Source organism: Lichtheimia ornata, assembly GCF_029851405.1.
Source record: "Lichtheimia ornata isolate CBS 291.66 chromosome Unknown scaffold00031, whole genome shotgun sequence".
Taxonomy (NCBI): domain Eukaryota; kingdom Fungi; phylum Mucoromycota; class Mucoromycetes; order Mucorales; family Lichtheimiaceae; genus Lichtheimia; species Lichtheimia ornata.
Window position 1 is genome coordinate 252,050 of NW_026695351.1, and position 19,318 is coordinate 271,367.

General features: G+C 42.5%; 7 protein-coding genes across 7 annotated transcripts; 5 read left to right on the top strand and 2 right to left on the bottom strand.

Annotated features, from left to right (window-relative positions):
• Positions 1–78: 78 nt before the first annotated feature.
• Positions 79–582, top strand: O0I10_006818 (uncharacterized protein; the record flags this gene model as incomplete). Its single annotated transcript, XM_058486843.1, has 1 exon — positions 79–582. One exon carries the CDS (start codon positions 79–81, stop codon positions 580–582), a length of 504 nt encoding a protein of 167 aa, XP_058342429.1.
• Positions 583–3,010: 2,428 nt separating this feature from the next.
• O0I10_006819 (uncharacterized protein) lies at positions 3,011–3,940 on the top strand (the record flags this gene model as incomplete). The annotated part of the gene is made up of 1 exon (XM_058486844.1): positions 3,011–3,940. One exon carries the CDS (start codon positions 3,011–3,013, stop codon positions 3,938–3,940), a length of 930 nt encoding a protein of 309 aa, XP_058342430.1.
• Positions 3,941–5,526: 1,586 nt separating this feature from the next.
• On the top strand, positions 5,527–6,216 carry O0I10_006820 (uncharacterized protein; the record flags this gene model as incomplete). The annotated part of the gene is made up of 3 exons (XM_058486845.1): positions 5,527–5,535; positions 5,597–5,638; positions 5,716–6,216. The coding sequence occupies 3 exons, from the start codon at positions 5,527–5,529 to the stop codon at positions 6,214–6,216; spliced, it is 552 nt and encodes a 183-aa protein (XP_058342431.1).
• Positions 6,217–6,828: 612 nt separating this feature from the next.
• O0I10_006821 (uncharacterized protein) lies at positions 6,829–7,137 on the top strand (the record flags this gene model as incomplete). Its single annotated transcript, XM_058486846.1, has 1 exon — positions 6,829–7,137. One exon carries the CDS (start codon positions 6,829–6,831, stop codon positions 7,135–7,137), a length of 309 nt encoding a protein of 102 aa, XP_058342432.1.
• Positions 7,138–10,848: 3,711 nt separating this feature from the next.
• Positions 10,849–12,055, bottom strand: O0I10_006822 (uncharacterized protein; the record flags this gene model as incomplete). Its single annotated transcript, XM_058486847.1, has 5 exons — positions 10,849–11,109; positions 11,169–11,293; positions 11,355–11,814; positions 11,877–11,915; positions 11,966–12,055. The coding sequence occupies 5 exons, from the start codon at positions 12,053–12,055 to the stop codon at positions 10,849–10,851; spliced, it is 975 nt and encodes a 324-aa protein (XP_058342433.1).
• A 412-nt stretch (positions 12,056–12,467) lies between these two features.
• O0I10_006823 (uncharacterized protein) lies at positions 12,468–16,046 on the bottom strand (the record flags this gene model as incomplete). Its single annotated transcript, XM_058486848.1, has 16 exons — positions 12,468–12,633; positions 12,692–12,822; positions 12,879–13,412; positions 13,470–13,584; positions 13,639–13,800; positions 13,851–13,959; positions 14,016–14,174; positions 14,235–14,330; positions 14,396–14,537; positions 14,596–14,690; positions 14,747–14,934; positions 14,982–15,090; positions 15,147–15,257; positions 15,320–15,412; positions 15,465–15,540; positions 15,600–16,046. The coding sequence occupies 16 exons, from the start codon at positions 16,044–16,046 to the stop codon at positions 12,468–12,470; spliced, it is 2,733 nt and encodes a 910-aa protein (XP_058342434.1).
• Positions 16,047–17,128: 1,082 nt separating this feature from the next.
• Positions 17,129–18,916, top strand: O0I10_006824 (uncharacterized protein; the record flags this gene model as incomplete). Its single annotated transcript, XM_058486849.1, has 5 exons — positions 17,129–17,249; positions 17,333–17,911; positions 17,979–18,514; positions 18,582–18,741; positions 18,900–18,916. 5 exons carry the CDS (start codon positions 17,129–17,131, stop codon positions 18,914–18,916), a joined length of 1,413 nt encoding a protein of 470 aa, XP_058342435.1.
• Positions 18,917–19,318: the final 402 nt, after the last annotated feature.

A 19,318-nucleotide genomic window follows, 5' to 3' on the forward strand; every position in this document is an offset into this window, starting at 1 on the left:
GATCAGTTTGGCCTTCGTAATCATTGTCTTGTTTCCTTTTCTCGTATTCAAATTCACGCTCAGCTTCCTTTCTTTCACATGTCAAATATATCTCAGGAGCTACAAGACTTAGTACGAATCAGAAGAGAAAGTGGACTACAAGCCGTATCTGAGGCGTTGGCCGAGTTGCTTCCCAATTCATACCCATCAACGACATTGCCTCCATCAACGGCATTGCCTCTATCAACAGCCCGACCTCCATTAACAAGATTGCCTCCATCAACGGCCCGACCAGCACCAGCGACCCGACCTCCACTAATAACATTGCCTCCATCAACGGCATTGCCTCTATCAACAACATTGCCTCCATCAACGGCATTGCCTCCATCAACAACATTGCCTCCATCAACGGCATTGCCTCCATCAACAACATTGCCTCCATCAACGGCCCGACCTCTACCAGCGACCCGACCTCCACCAACAAGATTGCCTCCATCAACGGCCCGATCACCGTCAGCACAACCTGCTGATTGCCCAATCTGTGGTAAACGCATCGCGCAGCGCCGTAACTTGAAAAGACACATGCTAATTCATGAGCGTTGATAAACAAAGGTATGTTTATGAATCATCCAAAACCCGTATCAGAATCGTATGCATGAAACCAATGATGGTAGCCAATAGTTATTATATGTTATCCTAATGAAACAGTATACTTGATTGCTTTGATCCCTTAAGTGATATACTAGCGGTTCCGAATCGTTTCACTCGTAAACGTCGATTTTGTATGGAAGGGTTTATGATTATGGCGCAAAAGAAAGCATTGGGAAAGCATGAATAGGATTGTTGGCTGCAGGAACATTGTGTAACTATGGAGAAAGTGTTGTATCACTCTCATGCCATGGATTTCCTTATGTCATGCCGAATTAATCCCGATAGTCCTTCACACTGAAAAATCTTCGAAGTCGCGCTCTTTATTGCCACCAGGCCTACACAGGCAGACAAACACAACTTTTTTCTCTTCCTTTACATATTGGTTGTAATGATATGTAAGCAAAACATCCGTTCTCGTAATAAAACCCTCAAATGGGCATCCCTCCTATACCCAACTGCAACATAAACCAAAGGTACATGGAGATTATCCAGCAGTTACCCGTACCTTTCATTATAAGCATTAACGTACAAGGTACAACCTTAACAAAATAAATACAAGATGGAGTGTACATAGCTTGTTTTGCCGACTTATGTAAATAGCGGACAGCGTATCACCCTAATCTGCATCATTTGTTTGTATCACGCATCACACCATCCCGATTTGGCTCACACAAAGTACCTACATGTTTTGCTTTTGTCGAAGGCTGTACGTACATGATTTGCTTTTGTCCAAGGATATACGAACATGGTTTGCTTTTGTTCAAGGATGTACGAACATGGTTTGCTTTTGTGGAACGATGTACGTACTTGGTTTGTTTTTGTCGAAGGATGTACGTACATGGTTTGCTTTTACAGTCCTGCACAGCAACGCCAATAACCTTTTCAGCGATCCTTCTCATCCATACACACACACGTTCCCATCCATCATCAACATCCCCATCCCCGTCATCATCATCCCTCATACCACCATCGAAGCACCAAGCATCCACTCCCATGTCCCATTCCCAGTGCCTTTTTCAAAGGAAGATTGCAAATGACAACACCAACCAGGAGCTTTATGACCAACTCGAAGAATGGATCGGATACTACAACGATAATTGATCTATCCCAGCCAATGCGCGACTACCACGCCAATGATGGATAAAGTAGCTGACAATAACCCTCTCACTTGTCGTTGTCTTTGTTGTACTCGTGTGCCGTAATCGCGTTGTATTGGGTAGGTTGAAAAGTGCCCTTAATAATCATCCGTGTATGTCAAGAAACTGTAGAAAAGGTACCTCCATTGTGCTTGGATATTGTATGAACCGCAAGATAAGAGAGTGTCTCTGCTATACGTTAGCTCGTTTCGGTTTCCAAGGGAACGAAGCATGAGGTGGGGTGTTGCAGTCAATAATAAAGTTGGGCTGACTGAAAAAGGTGATAACGTTACCTGCACGCGTGCCAAGTAGTGTTTTGGTGCCAGCGATGTCGAACCAATTGACAAGAATACTTTGTGAACGTTGCTCGTGTCCATTTGCAAGGTGCTCAGTAGATTGTAGCGCGGTTCAGGTTGTCGGGGAAAAAGCAATGAGGAGAGCACGAGGAAGGAGATGTCCATAAAAAGCGCGACTTTGTGAAGTTTTTCAGTGTGTAAGGCTGTCGGGATTTCAAAGGTTAATTCGGCATGACATAAGGAAATCCGCCCTGATGGATCATGCCTAAGTGTCGTTAGAGAGTATATGTCCAAACATCATCTTTCATGTAACCAGTCAAGCATATATGTTTTGAACACCAAGCATAAAGTGCTACTTTATACGCACCCATTCACCTTTATCCCATATCGATTTATTATCCTCCCCATTAGAGTGATTTTTGTTTACTCTCAATATCATGCCCGTTGTATCCCTTCTCGTGATTGTAGATGGCTCGAAAGGGTGTTTTAAGATAAAGTCATTCGTTGATCTCAGATGGACACAAGCTTACCTTGCTCTGTGAAGCAGAGTGAAGAAGAAGACTCTTCATCGTTTCTCTCTTGTTCCTGATTTATGCATCTCCACCCAATCCCCGCTCGCTACAGCTACCGCTGTGGATAAATATACCACAACAATTCCTGTACACTAGAACCTCAATAAATGATACTCATCCTTGTAATTAAGTTGTTCGTTATTTTACTCCAGGAGGGATAATATCTATCAGGTCTGTGCACGTCAATACAGCAGCTCAACTCCTGACGTTTTGTCAATTGCTCCCGGAGAGTGGATCATTTGACAAGAGGTGATGTTTGAGTGATAGAATGATATCATTTCTAAGCTGAGTATTTTGGTGAGAAAATGCAATCTGACCTATGACAAAATTATTTTTCAATGTGATAAATCTGTAATCTCTCTCTTGAAGTTATATGATGCAGCAGCAGCAGCAAGAGCAACAACAGCAACAGCAACAGCAACAGCAACAGCACAACGAGTTGCAATGGCTACGAGCCAATACGCCGATTACATTAACTCACATTGAAGAAGCACTTATTGATCGACAAGGAAGAGACCTTCAAGTACTACCATCCGTTATATCGGCTGTTAAAACCTGGATAACGCAACGCTTCAACGACAATAACTATATCGATCCGTTCCAAGAGCCTGAAGAAGATCGTATACCTGAATCCTTTCGTGCTCTGTTAACAAGAGTATTATCTACAGCCATTGATAACTTCGTGGTGCACACAATTACACAGCATGCTCGACGGCTTGACCCTGCTTTGCGTTATTACCGAGGGCTTGATCCTGACAATCCTTTCCCTCCGATGCATGACTTCATGCTGATAGCCGCGGCTTATATCATGAATTTTGATCATCTCCACCAATTACTGACCAATTACTACGACGAAGAAACAATCGCTCGCTTATTAATGGAATGCAACATAAAAGTGGGTTTAAAAATGCATCACTTTATCTTGGAATATCTAGATAAACACCCACCCACAACGCTTGATCAGTGTCTGAGAAAATTTATCCAAGCAAAAGGATACCAGCAACGGCAGCGGATCGGAGCTCCCTTTGGAGGTGGTGTTGCTCTTGAACATGCTGGTCAACAACTACAGCTCCGACAACACTTGAACGACTTGAACATCAACGACGCTCATACTGTGTATGAGAATATTCGGGAGCAGATAATTGAAGGGGATATGATCACCAATTTCGTAAATCAAGAAGGATACCACCCCGAGATAGTGATGATGTGGTTAAGAAAACGGCTTCATCAAATCAATGGCCAATTGCAGTACCGGCATCGTCATCCACAGGTAGCAAACAATGATAATGACCAACAAGAGATGTAGGAGCGTTGGATTTCTTTTCGATGAGTAGACGTAACTAGTTCTTGTGTGTGCATGCGTTGAACATCTATGACGTGAAAACGATAGACTACCCATCTACCATACAAAATGAAGAACTACATGGCATGGCACGTGATGGTTACATATACGAGTCATTGACAGGTTATTGTATAAATAAATGACGTTGGTTTTAGCGAGTACGCAAACAATATGCAATCGTGAAAGGTCTTTTCATTATGTCAATGACAATGACAATGGATTTATTCAGGAGTATTTTGTATGCTTGGTAGGGAAGTCATGGATTGATTGCATAAATCCAGGAGCCGATCTGCACTGGTGTGCACGGACCTGATGGATGCCGATCCCGCTAGAGTAAAATGATGTATGGCTTAGTTACAAGATCCAGCAATGGTCGTTATTATTGACCCAAGTGTATAGACTATAATTGTGGGGCACATATTCACAACAGTAACTGTAGCAAGCGGGGTGGCGTGTGGTGCACAAATCGGGAACACTGCGAGGAGCAACAACGAGCCCTTTCTTCGCCCCCAATTCACAAAGCAAGGTAAGCTTGTCTCCATTTACAAACTACAACGCGCTAATTGCTGGCATTCCTTACAATGTACAGCGTTCATTGGGGTGAACATGTGGTCAATGGCGACACTTTCCAGCTGCAGGCATTCAACAGCAAGTACGCGCGCGATCTGCCCATGACTCAAGCTTCCATTGCAATACAACATGTACGTTCAATCGCTGCATTACTTTATTATTCAAGTTGGACATTGTGGTTCTAAAGTTCACGTGTAGTTTGCTGTTCTCTCGTTATACAAGTTCCAAAGGGGTCGTCGTGTGTCGTGTGTATTCTATCCATGGTTGTCATCAAGGAGAGGTCCCAACACATTGTTACTTTGGGTATGTCGACATGAAAAGCAAATACTATCCTTGTTACCTTACATTGCATTTACTGCAGCTTGAATACCTTGTATGATGGTACCTCTGGCAGCAACAACAAGACATTGATATCAAAGCAAGAACGCTGTACGTTGGCTCAATGGTATGCATGGTGTTTGATCTACAATGCAGGACCACTTAATTAACGTGCCTTACAATGAAACAGCAGCAAGATGATATGGATGACATGGAGATACGGTTTTATTTGAGGCAATGATGCTATTGAGAAATATCATAAGGTAAGATGTTCATTATGATGGGATTGGTTGGATTCAAGTGGACTTACCAAACACCATACCGTGGCAGAGCCTCTTTCGGCGATATTATTTTGATCAATCAGCACGTCAAGGATGTCATTGTATAGTACTGTGCTCTCCTGGGGAATTTTGGCCCGGAAACAGTGTGACCCAAGATGCGATGGCAAGGCCAATTTAAAAAGGCATCCGCTGTGCACACGGCCTCCATCCAAGTACGGCTATTGATTTCCTTGCCTACAGAGAGAAGGTGGATATCTCTTATGATGCCAATTTCAGGATCCAATGAGAGTATGGTACATATGGTGGCATACCTTGACGCTGCAGGTTGATTATTGTATTGCCTTCGGATGGTGTATTTGGTTGCAATTCCTTGTGATCACCATGGCTCAGGTATGTATGACTCTCATGCTTTTTGGGGACCTTTGCTGAAACGCCTACCATTATTGTTTAGAGGGACCATTGCAGAGAGCTACTTGTCTTTTGGTGCTTTGGAGTTTACAAGATCACAGCTATGATTGCTAAGTATTGTTGGATGAGTTGGGACAATTGTTTATGGTGCATCTTTTATAGGTGAATCATGTCAGCCATGAGGAAAAGCGCGTTTATCTATTGGTGTCGTCAATCTTTATTTCATTTCTGGTGGTTGGTTACCAAGCAACGGGCGATTTCTCTGAAGAGTGTCCGCCAATGCAAGTCTCTTGTGGGTGGATTGTATCAGCAACAAACAACAGCATCCATATCGTTGGTGACATATCAAGCTTTATCCCATCATCTGGTTCTTCTCGTTATCGGCAATTCGGTGGGCATCCTGAAATGAAGGTCTCTTATCGATTGATCACATCAGCAACAAGGAACAACTTGTATATCTTTGATATCAGCAAGCTTTCTATCTCTTGGTGGTTCTGGTTATTGGCGATTCCTTTGATGGATCTTTACAACTATACGTGTCTTATGGATGGATCATGTCATCAACAAGCGATGAGAGTCCGCGTTGACATCTTTGGTGTTACCAAGGTCATTTATGCATCTCCTCAAGGCATTCATCGTCAAGCTGCATTCGATTTCCAATGAAAAACGATTGCCATTCACATCGCTCTTTAGCCATATGTACGTCACTCCGCAGCTAGGATCTGGTTTGGGCTTTTCGATGCACAATGCTTTCTCGATTTGCATGTGGTTCTGGGCAGCAAGGATTGTCTCGTTGTCTCTCTTTGTAAGGGCTCTTCGGCATCATGTAAGTATGCTATCTCTGGTGGTATAAGTATTACTCAACCTTCTCACTGCATATGCCCATAAAGTATCGTTCCATCGCTTTCAAGCCGAGTGCCACCGTAGCGGGCCTTATCAACAAGCGGACGATTGCAAAGAATCGGCTTGGTTTGGATATCAACAGGATTTCGTGCAAACATGGGTATCATTGGTAAATAGTGGTCCATTCGTTTCTACAACGCCTGCCAACCTCTTTCGTTTGTTGTAGTATGTGGTCTATTCAGCAAGCTACTTGTCTTCTGGTTCTTTGGGTTTCATGGATGAAGCTGTCATTGGATGTCGACATGTTTCCGATGGCTGTCATTGGTAAATAGTGGATGATCCGTGTTTGGCTCCAATCCCAATCAACCCCTCTTTTATTATAGTATATGTGCATCCAGCAAACTACTTGTATTTTGGTCCTTTGGAATATTCATGGATGCAGCTATCATTGCTAAGTATCGTTCTATGGATTCGGGTCAAAGAGCAACGTCGACAGCATCCTTCAGTGCCATCTTGCCTTATTACATCGTTCGATTGTTTTCGTTAATGTGCTACCTATTGGACACTTCCTTTTATTTGCATCTGTATCGGCAAGGCAACAAGTTCTATACCTTTTGGTGTCGCCAAGTTTTATCTCGTCTTAATGTGGTCTTAGTTGTTGGCAGCCCTTTCAGTGGATATCCTGCTACGCATGCCTGTTATCGGTGGATCGTATCATCTACAAGCAATAAGCAGCAATGAGCAACAGAGTCCACATCTTTAGTGTCAACAACATTTACTTGGTCTTGGATGGTTCTCGTTATTTGGTCAATTGATTTCAACAGCCCTCTGCAGTGTACGTCTCTTATGGATGTATCGCATCAGCAACAAGCAACAGTATTAAATATGTGTCTTTTTGGCGCTATCAATGTTTATCCATCTCAAGGCATTCGACATCAAGTATCACTCACTTCGGAGATTCATTGGTATGCCATCCTCGTAACGGTGTCAAACGCCTCCCAACTTTCGCTCCTCTTCCGCTTGCTGGTCATTTTCTCTCTCTCTTCCATTACGCTTCTCAACGTGTTCATCTTTACCACACTCGACCATTCTGCAAGCTATGCACGCTTCATCTGCTTCTCCCCATCATGTCAAGCCCATCATTGCTTTGAACCGATACTATTCGACTGAATTGCAAGCCCATGGCGAGTACAGACACTGTTACAACACACTTTTTCTTTGACAACATATACGCCTTTCTTTCACACCACACAACCACTTACTCCCTTCTACAACGATTATTCTTCTCAACATCGATTACAGTAACTGTCATTAGCTTGGTCACATGTTGGTTGTCTTCATCGTGGTCTTGGAAACGTTCTCTTTTCTTTGAAGCATGGGCCATCAAGCTGTATGCATACAACATACCAACACGTGATCACGCACTCATCAATGGAACATGCTTATGTCACCTACAAAAACCCACCTTTCAAGCAGCAGCTGTGATTTTCCATCACTTCGGCCAAGCACTCCAAAGATGCTTGACCACTTTATCAGTTTGATCCATCATGACAACAGTTCCCGCGCCCACTCACATATAAAGACGGCTGTTGTCGCCAGCACTATCATACGCCCTTTCTTTCTATTTGTATTCATATCGTGATGAATGATCTTTGGTAAGTCTCAAGGATAGTCCTATATGTAATCCCCAAAATGAGGCTACCTTGTATTCACCTATGTAACTCACACCAAGTGCTCTTAGTGCCTAATGACATTTGATTGTGTTCCTTGATGGAGCTTTGTGGTAGGTATACTATCATTTATATATCAAAAGGATGGCTAGTCTAATAGGGACCCCTTTATAAGCGACATAAGTACATGCCTCACCAATGGTATCAACGACCTTGATTGGATTATATCCACCGCCTGTCGAATGAATATGGTCATCATTACAACTGCCCTGTGGTCCAACAGTGATTATGTTGCAACTACAAACGCCTTCTTTCCTATGTTGATACCAAAGCAGCTTCATAGCCGAGATGATATTATCGAGGAATATCTGGATTCAGTGGCGAGATGGGCGGTTGTCGATATACGCCATACGATTGACAAGTATACGACTCAAGATGTGATCGATAAAGGAAAGCGAGAATCATGAGTGGTTTGAGAGATGAAAACCGGCTGTTGGACCAAAGATTATAGGATGTCTTTATGGAGAAATATGGATATGTATGTATTTTACTATGATGGTAGAGAGTAATGTTTATGCTAATAATACTGCCTTTCTAGCTGGATTCGAAACCATTACGAGATTTACGTGACATCTTTAATCCTACGCGAGTGCAAAAGTCGTAGCACGAAGTATTACCTATCGTCCTGGAAGCTATTGATACCAGGGTATGTGGATGTGGACATGAAAACACGTGGCAACTTTCATTGATGAGTCTCTTTTTGTGTACCAGATTGACCTTCAGCATGCTGGTGAGAGCAGCGGGATCCACGATGCTATTGTAATCGACGAAGATTGAATGATCAGACGATTCAACTCTGAAGGAAACCAAATCAGCGGGACAACATTCTTGGATATTGCTGGTGTTGCTCACGAGACCAATATTCGTCCCTTCTCTTTCTCTTCTTTTTGACTATACCAGCACATCATGCTTTTTTAACGACAATCAATCCACCTACAGTAACGACGACGATGCCATAGGAAGGGATAGCCAATGTTTCATTCACGAATACTATTACACATCATCTATGCATGATAATGATCCTCCTTCAACAAGATTCTATTACCGTCATGGACAACGCACGCTTTACATCAGTGACACGGCAAGCACGATTAGGCACAAAGTCTAAATTTTCCCCTGTCAGGTGTTGTCATGATACGTCTCGTAGCTTTTTTGCCGTGGTTACAGGTAATTGTCATGGTCATTTCATTACTATCATCGTGTTTACTCATTGTTTAACAGTATATATCTCTGAAACAAGTACACGCACAACATCAATGCGGCATCCTCCTCCTCCTCATCTTCCATCAATATCAGTATGGGCCTTGTCGTATTTCAAGTATCATTACGCCCATGGACCATCACCAAATACAAGATCACAAGCGAAGGTGCCACCACGATTACGCCCCATCACAAGGAGAACGCCATCACCAGCATCTATACCCATACATACGCCATCCATCATCCTATGTTTAGCCGAGATCCTTATATATACATCCCGTTTCCTTATAGTCCCATTCCACAAGTATCATAGAAACGTATATAAGACATGTTGCAATTGTAGCTGAGGACAGCACTTGAATATACATCGATTCTCAACGTATTCTTTCATCGTCTCTTTTTTTATTGAAATATCTCAGGCCTTTCGTCAATGAATCCTCGTTATCTGAACAGCCCAATCATCAACAGAAGGATGATTATTGCCATACCAGAGGATGAACGTGAGAAGCCAAACGAACTCAACATGATGAAGGAATTGAACATGTCTACCATCAATCGGACGACGAAGATGATGATCAAACTGAAGAACAGTATCCACGTAAATCCAATGTCATATCAGCAATACCCGAGGATAAGACGAACCATAGTTCCCCAAAAGATACATGGATCGAGGACAATAATGGAATTTTTCATCCTCCATCATTACCATCTCATTCACATACAAGACAACCTTTACATCGCCCTCCTATTTCAAGCGTACCTCCTCTCCCTCTACAGGATCATCATCACGTAAGCCTCGGATCCGAGAGTTTATTGTCAGCCGATGATCCCAATGGGTCAAGTCAATATAGTAGCAATATGATTAAGCATATCGCTTCATCCAAGTAAGGTGTTGATTAATTATAATGCTTGCCTTTGCGGAATCTACTGCGTGATATATTTTAGTGAACAACAAAGGCTGTCACTTGGCCTACCAAAGTAGGTCTTTTTGACACGCTGAATATCCTCGCATGGCGAGGCTAACATGTTTAACACATCACAAGCAATATAGGGCCTCTTTTTACGATAAGGACAATGACAATGTTGTTCTCGAATGTGACACGATGATCATGGGAATTTGCTTTGGTCATTGAACAGATGTAGCAAGGAATCAATTGTGAAGGAGAGTTTACTAAAGTTGAACAAATTAAAGGTATGCCACAATGAAAATACTCTTGGAGTGTGCAAAGTACAAACAACGTGTTTAGTTCAAAGTTCTGATGCGTCGTTGAGACACATCTGTGTTGGCTTTGTTGTCAGATGATTTCCAATGGGAAGTCTTGATCTTGGGAGATGATGAAAGCGTGATCTAATAAGACAATGTTACTAGGATTTGGGTTTTGCTGTTATCAATCATTTGATTACGACTGATACAAGAAATTGCCTACCCCAGTGATAATACCGCATCTTTAAAACACCATACGTCTTTGTATCTCATGAAATAAACATTTTTAATACAACAAGCTACATACTTAATTCAATCTTAAGGAAGGGCTCTACCGATGCCTCTACTAACAGTGTTTATGAACCAATCGACAGTCCGTATTAGAGCATAAGGATTTAATTCTCTTATGGTAGCTGTATGCTCATTTCCATTGCTGACTATCGCCACACACCTTTCCACGTTAGGGTGATCCACCAGGGTTCCTCCCCCCATTTCGCAAAGGATTGTAATATCTCTCATTTGTATAAGGTCTCTGAAATCACCATGCAAGTAGAAATGTAAGCCAATGAAAGGTAATGCCTATCTTTTGGTTTAGCATATATAAAACCGTTGCGATCAACAATGTTAGTCTTTTATACCCTTCCTTCAACCAGTGCCCGACGTGCAAGCATGGGTGCATCCATGTGTTCACTAGCTGTATCCCCGTGTACAAGATAAGGTTCTTCTGGTAACCAGTATCCTCGGTCACAGCTATCAGTAATCCCTGTTATATACAATAAGTCTTCCATCTAAAGCAAGCCTTGTATTAAGAATATTCTTCATACATGTCTCGTCAATAATCCATTTTCCTTGGAGGAGACCACATAGGTATTCGTTGGTTCGCTCACAGCGGCGCCTGTTGTTGATAGACGCGATGATGTGCGTGACGGTGTCGAATCCATTGGTTATATCGTCGACTTCCATCATTTGCAGTTCACTTTGTTCCACTTGGCGCAGTAACAATTGCTTGTTGTCTTCATTAACCCCTGAGCACATGATGAATGGGATCATCATTGTACGACGCATTCGTTCTTCCATTTCATCAACGGTTTCCTCGTCTTCCGGTCGACTGGCAAAACTCATAGGTGATCCTGTAAGTGGTTGCTGCTGTTGTTGTCGTCGTGGATGAGGATGGCCTTGACTTGACATGGACGGCTGATCAGAAGGCGACGGGATTGTTTCTTCATCATCTCTTGCCAGGTTCCTGTTGCTTCTCATAAACAGCTCAAGATGTGCTGGTGGTATCTGAAGGAAAAACATTTAAAGATTAACGCATTGAGGTAGGTGTCTTGCATGAAATTCTTTACCGATGTCAGGGTGGTGCTCCTTCTTATATGATCTCCTTGCTGTATAACGCGTTTCAGTTTCCTTGTGATAAAGAAAGAATTTATTCTACCTCGCCATTGTCAATATAACCCAATGCTATTAGCAAATGGGTACGAGGGTCCATGTCTTCGTCAATTGGGAATGATGGCTGGTTGCTCATTTCGTTATGAAGCTAAAGTAAAAGATCTCTACACAGAAATAAACATTTTTAAAACCGACTAGGAGAATGATCCTCAAAACGTTATAACCACATGACAAGAGTATTATATATGTAGATGTATAAGCTAAATGTCCAACGTGGGAAACACATGGCGTTGCTTCGGTCTTTACGCGTTTGCCCTTGAGAGCGCAAATGGTCTCCCCCCGTTTTCGATGTACTGGGTCAGAATCCTATGCATGTTCGCAGCGGCGTTGATATCCCTGTTCACAATCTTTAAAACAATTAGCTCCCTATAGCTTAGTACCAATGAAATACACCTACAAGTGGTCTGTCGGGGCCCGCTTTCGCATGGACGCTTACACAATTCGTGCACACTTTCAAAGACCATATTTGCTTGGGGATGGGATCTACATTAAAGGTGGTGAATGGCATGATATTGATGTTTTTTCTTTCTCTTGCTACCTGCATCAAGTGCTTGTTGGCATTCGGATGTCCTGTGCATACGTTCACCAGCATCGTTTAGACAATATCGTATACGACGATGATGGTTTCTGAAGGTAATATTGAAGACTTTGGTTCTAAATATGAAGATGTTTGTTGTAAGAGACGATGTAACGGAAATACTATGCACATTACCTATGATTACATCGATAGTAATTTTCTACAATATTAACAAGTCGATTGTCGCATTGCGAGCAAATTTGTGATGTGTTAAACTCATCAACGCACATCACCAGACAGTATTTTGCCAGGTATTGTCTAAAGGTCTTATTGATATTGTGAGAAAGCTGCGAGGACAATGATCATACATTGCATTAAATACCTTTGTTGGGAGAGGTGCATGCCCACGCATTGTACCACGTAAATCAGCGTCTCCATAGGATATGATGGTATGAGGTGGTTGCTGTTGTTGGTGAATGAATTGTTGTCGTTGTTGTTGTTGTTCTGCCTCCATGGCTTGCCTCTGGTTCTCATGTTCCTGACCCAGTTGTACTCTTTGCTCAACATGAAGTTGATCCATTGCAGCCAATTCATCTTGATAAGCCGTCCATAGAGCTTGTAAATGGTTTTGTTCCACTTGTTCAAGGACCTGGTTTCCTTGTTGGATGATATCGTGTCTCAGGTTTTGGACAACTCGTTGCTGATATGCGAGAATGTCTAATACAGCTTGTTGTTGATGAAGTTGTTGAGTTATCTGTTGATTGGCTTCTTGCATTTGCTGTAGCATCTGTTGATGTTGTGTATTGTGGTGCTCTTGTAATAGATTTTGGTATTGCTGTAATTGGTTCAATCGTCGTGCCGATCGTCTTATGCGTCTGCGTTCTCTTTTCGATGCATGCTTTCTTGGTATGTTACCCTGTTTGCCATGTGATTAAATACAATACTTCGTTGCTTGGTGAAATCATATCTTTACCCGAGCAATGGATCTTGTTATACTGATAGCCAATGTATCCAGTGTTGATTGGCGTCTTGCAAGGTTCCGTTCTCGCCGTTCACGATGGCGGTATCGGATATGAAATCCGTGTATCCTAGTAATTTAATTTGATTAACGTCCCGGCTACTTGCCAATTAGGAATACTCACTCGTCATGTACACGGGCTATGGCTCGTATATGTCGCTGGAAATTTTGCATAGAGCTGACAGTGGGTGGATTCATTGTAAGATCATCATAGTATTCTTGTATACCAGAATGTTGGCGTGCCTTGAGTTCGGTTCGTAACGAATGTTGAAATCCCGACCTTTCTCTATTTAATAGTGTTTTTATAACGTCCTTTATCCTACATCGCTCACTTACTGGTATTCGCGGTTCGAAATTGCTGTTATGGTACCATCAACCTCTCTATTGTCACGGGATAATAGATGCCCATTGCTTGTTGACACGGCGGTAAATAAATCTCGAATTCCTATCAAAGAAAGGTGTCAGCCTTGTTGTATACCTCTTTAAGTCTTCGTTCTTTACCAGGATCAATACCAACTATGCGGGCGTTGGCGAGTATACCATCATTCAAACCGATAGGTTCTTTATTGGTATGATAGATCCCTCTTCCAAGGAAAGATCCAGACATGTTTCCTCCTCTTGGTAATAAGCTGAATTCCTTCTTAGAGGAGGGGTATTGCTCTAATCGATAAAATTGTTAATAACTTCAACTCGAATCCTTCAATGTATTCATGCACTCACCGACACGACGGATCTTGAATCGAAAACGTGCACTGTGTCCGTCGGTCTGCATGGCAAATGCAAATCCAAATGGCTTTATGTCTCGGTTTTGCTCAGCTATATACCGCTTGTTGAGTAACGACAGCATTTTACATGTTACCATGTGGTGTTATAGCACTTACTTGTTCGGCTGAATGAGCGCCTATTGTTAAATGGTGCAATCTTGTTCAATTGGAATAGTTGATTCCATAGCTGCTCTTGATTCCCGTAATCATCCATAAGCATCTTGTATGCTGTTCTGTTATGCATTTGGCCAATGATATTCTAGTAACATGGATAATAGTGAAGTGGGTCTATTTTCCTTCAATGTACATTCTCTTACCATCATAGGCCGAGGGATTAGATTCTGTGATCCTGTTTGGCCATATAGCAATTGGAAAAACTTGAACAATCCCACCGTGTCGTATTCAACAAAACCTATATGTTATAACCCTATAAGCGTATCGTTCCTTGTATTTGACTCAGGAGATTACCAATTTGATGCTTCGCTAATGGTAGGATAGACCACTTCTTTGCCAATGGATGAGTTTCTGCCTGACGAAGCATGATAAATGACAGATCCATTATCCGCATCACGGTGATTCGATCGAGAGCCTCATCTTCCAGATCCTCCAAATTCATGGCAGGGGGGACAATTTGAATGTAGCGTGGTAGAATAAGGCTATGTAATTTGAATACCAATGCGATGATATTATATATCACACTTACTTGTAGAATTGTTGAGCTTGATTCACCACATTCTCAGGTAGATTTTGTAGCCAATCGAAGGTGTTATCAAACTCAAGGTGATGTTTGATTGCATGTGTTGCCATGGTTGCTATTAATCATTCATAGTGGTCAGTAATAGTCTTTTGTTATAGGTATTATGAATACCTAATGCAGATGGCTTTCTAGGCAGCTGGTTCGGATGGACATGGAGGAACAATGATTCCCAAGATCTCTTCATATAAATGAGTAGATTCCCACACAGGTGTTCCTTTGCGTCTATGGTCATAGTAATGGTTATGGTTACTCTTCTCGAAATGATTTGGGTAAATAATGCTTACTTGTGATGGCGTTCGTTGTGAATGTATCTGCCACGATATATTGTACCAAAGATGTATACGATGGTATGTCATACCGGTCGATTTGCATAATATCTAAAGTAAAGTTTTAGATATATTCCTTATAGTGATACCAGTATCTTCTTACTGTCATAGCGGCGACAAGGATTGTAGTGATTATCGAAGGTCACGACTAGCTGCTGATGCCATTCTTCTGCATGGAACTTTCAATCCAGTCATTAGAACAGAATAATCGATAAGGTGTACCATTATTAACATTTACTCTAGTAATACGACGCGTCCCTGGATACGGAGATGCCACAAGTTCTAGGCAATGACGCCAGAATGCCAGCGTTAATAAGTCCGGTACGATGTCGCCATTGATTACGTTGCCGTTGTCTACACGTAATTCACATAACCGCCTGATATGTAGATTGGCAAGGAGTAAAGCATCACGCCGCAGTACTTGGAAATATTCTGCAACCCGGCGAAAATCATCCTTTACAACATTCAAGTTATGATACAACTTTTCATTACGACGTCTATTCCTTACCACCAAATACTTGAAATCATCCTGTAGAATTCCTCTGAGTTTACAACTTCGGGTAACGTACGTACATCTCGTAGGTGCTCTGCGTGCTGGAGTCGGATTTTCATCAGTAGCATCTTGCTCATCGGGAAACCGTTCGAGACGAGGGACGAGGTCATCGAGCCTTTGTGGGTATTCCATTGAGAAACAACAGGGATGTTATGTATAAGGGTGACTCGTTTGCAGAGAGGGAGAGAGATAGAGGGGTAGAGGAAGAATTACTTGATCAATTTGAATATCGTGTGGAATAAGCTCAGGTTTATTACCTGTAGGAGGGTGATTGGTTTGTTTGCATACACCTGTATATGACCCGTAAGAGTTGTAGATTGTTTTATGATTCCCGAAGGTATCGCCTACATTTGCATTTGTTCGCCAAATATGGTTATAGTCCGGATTGATGCGTAGCATCCAACTGCAGTATTTGTTGTACGGAAAACGTAAAAGGAAATGACTTCTCAAAAGCCCTATGTTTACATCTAAAACAAGATCTGGCCTTGATAAATTGTTATCCAGAAGCATGATCAGCTTCCTTGCAAAAAATAAAAAGATTGGTTGTCAGCTGCATTTGTTCGTTAGAAAAAGGCAAAGACCGACTATAGGGTCCTGTTTGCCACAAGATCCCTTTGAGAGATTTGACCAATGAGATTACATTGCGCGCAAGGCCAAAATCCGGTTGAAATGAAAGCTATATCGATTGAGCGTCGCCCCTCCCTGACTGAATCTAATATATAAGGGCTTCGAGTTATTGCTTTCATTTCTCAAATTATCACTTTTTATCTTCTCTCTTTCTTTTCCACAAGTTGATACCATGGTTGCCACCTTGTCCATAACCTTCAGTCAGTTGTTTGATATCGTTGTTACCCCAACTGATGTTCGCATGTTTGGCTGTTTGGTGGTCGAGGTGTGCTTGGATAGAGTGCTGATTCATTGCAACGTAAGGAATTCTCATGAGTATTATACCGGTTTATCGCTAACTTCGGTCATTTCCATCATCACTTACCATGGCAGAGACCCTGTTGGGTCTTTTGCCGTGGTAGGTAGCTTGGTCTTAGCTTATTTGCTAACAAGCCGGATTGAGGAACCAGGCTAACAGCATCATAGCTATGCAGAGCTGAAAGTATGTGAAGTCCGTCAATAATTTATAAGCGCTCTGGCTTATTCCTCTCCCTTTAGAATTGCTCCCGAGCACAGGGCTCTCTCCCTCTCTCTCTTTTTTATCCTTTATGCCTTCACCCACTTCTAAATTCCACCGATTCAAGTACAAAAACTTTCACGGCTTGGTCTATTGCGACTATTGCGAAAAGTTACTATGGGGTCTTGCTCGTCAAGGGGTGCAATGTAGTGGTAAGTCTCATTTGGCGTTAGTCAGCCGGTAATACCATGACCCTCCTCCTTCTCCTCTCATTAACGAAATCCGTACATGATAGAATGTGGATACAGTTGTCATGAGGAATGCAGCAAAGTGGTAGTGCAGTGTCGTCCACCACGACGAGTGAGCCCTGATTCTCTCTCCATCACGGATTCCGAAGCTGAATCAGTATCCAAATACTCGTCTCCCACACGCCTGGTTATGTCTCCAACCGAGGATCGTCAAGCCAAACGTACACCGCCTCTTGCCGAACCACCCGATAGACAGCATCGATCGAGTGATATGATGGATACAGCATTACGTTCACCCACGTTTTCAGGTGCAGGATCGGTCACTTCCAACCATCATCATCATCACCATCATCATCATCAACCAACACCCTCGTTAAGTGGATCAGTAAAGGCGTATCGTAAATCAATCAAACAACATGTGCAAAACACCATCATGGCAGCTGTACCCATGACATCGTCTATTCAAGCAAACGGCGTACTTAGTCCTCAATTGACCGCCAAAGCATTCACAAGAGTGGTTGCACGATCCAGGGCATTTTTCAATCTGAGTCATTGGCTTTACAAGGTATACGCTTGGCAACACATACCAACATCATGCATGTGTGTGGTAGCGTGGGTGGTTCTATGTAAGTGGAATAAGAGGCCATGTGGTTTTCCATTTGTTTGTTGTTGACATTCGAGTGAAAAATATAGGTTTATATCCAATGTTGCTCATGTTTGCACCGCCGGTATTCATCGTTTGGTTGTATTTCCGCGTGGGTGTCCAATCGATTCCGGCATCACAAGTCTTGGTGCCACGCTATGATGAGAATTCCCCAGAGTATTTCAGCAATCTTGAATCCATGCAACAATCCATGCTCTTTGCTATACGAATCTATGATAATCTCGCCTATCATGCCCAGCACATTCCTCTCACACCTCTCGCTTACCAGCTCCTTTTGGGTGTCACGGCAGCTCTTTCAGCTTTGCTTTGGTGCTTTGGCCGTTGGATCATCATGTTTGTCGGCCTCGTGATTTTGCTCAACAAGACATGGATGGGGAGTGCTGCTGAAGTAGGCATTCAATTTGTCATGGAATTATTACAGACGGCCCTTGAACTCGTATCACGTATCTTGTTTCCAAGATTGGGTAATGGTAGTAAGAGCAACGGTGTCCCTTTAACAGCTCCAGTCATCGTCTCAGTATACGAGAATCAACGTTGGTGGGCAGGCAGTGGATTCACTTCACAGGTATGGGTGATCAATGATACAAGGCAAAGAGGGTATCCATGGTGACTAACTATTGCTATGGAAACAGTTGCTACGATCAGAGCGAGTTGCATGGTCAAACTTGACAGGATCAGAACCATTGCCATCCAAGGATGAAATGCCGCCGCCACCATCATACGAGTGGGACGAGAATAGTAATTGGGAATTGGATGTTACTGGGCCATGGACCGATGAACAGCTTGGTATAGGTAAGAAGGTTTTCTATTTTTCACGTGTGAGAAAATTAAGTTTTGGGTGCTGACCTTGTGATTGTGTTGTGTAGTGGTATGTGCAGATCGCCTCTCTCTCTTTACATATTCATGCGTGTGAGAAAAGAAAAAGCGCCATACTCACCTTTGTTATATAGGCGATGGTGGAATGTGACGAAAAAGGATGGGTGTACACTGACCACAGGTGGCAGAATCCACGTCCTCGATCCTCGTCTGGTGATCGCACAACAAACAAGAATGACACTGATCGACCACTCACAAGAAGACGACGATGGATTCGAAAAGCATTACCAGTCCTTGCTTCTTCAAAGGCGAAAAAATTGGCATAAATACCCCATCAACCAACTTATCTCCTCCTCCACCACACCAACATTATTCGTACCCATATATATTTTCATCTTTTTACCGTGTTTTGCATGCTGTAGAAAACATCCCCTTTTCCACCCCCACAATAATCATGTGTCGTTCTTATTCCCTCTTGCGCAATACAAACGTTTAACTATGCCTGATGTGTGTGTTTATCTCTCTCCACATAATGTGTGTGTGTAAATTATCA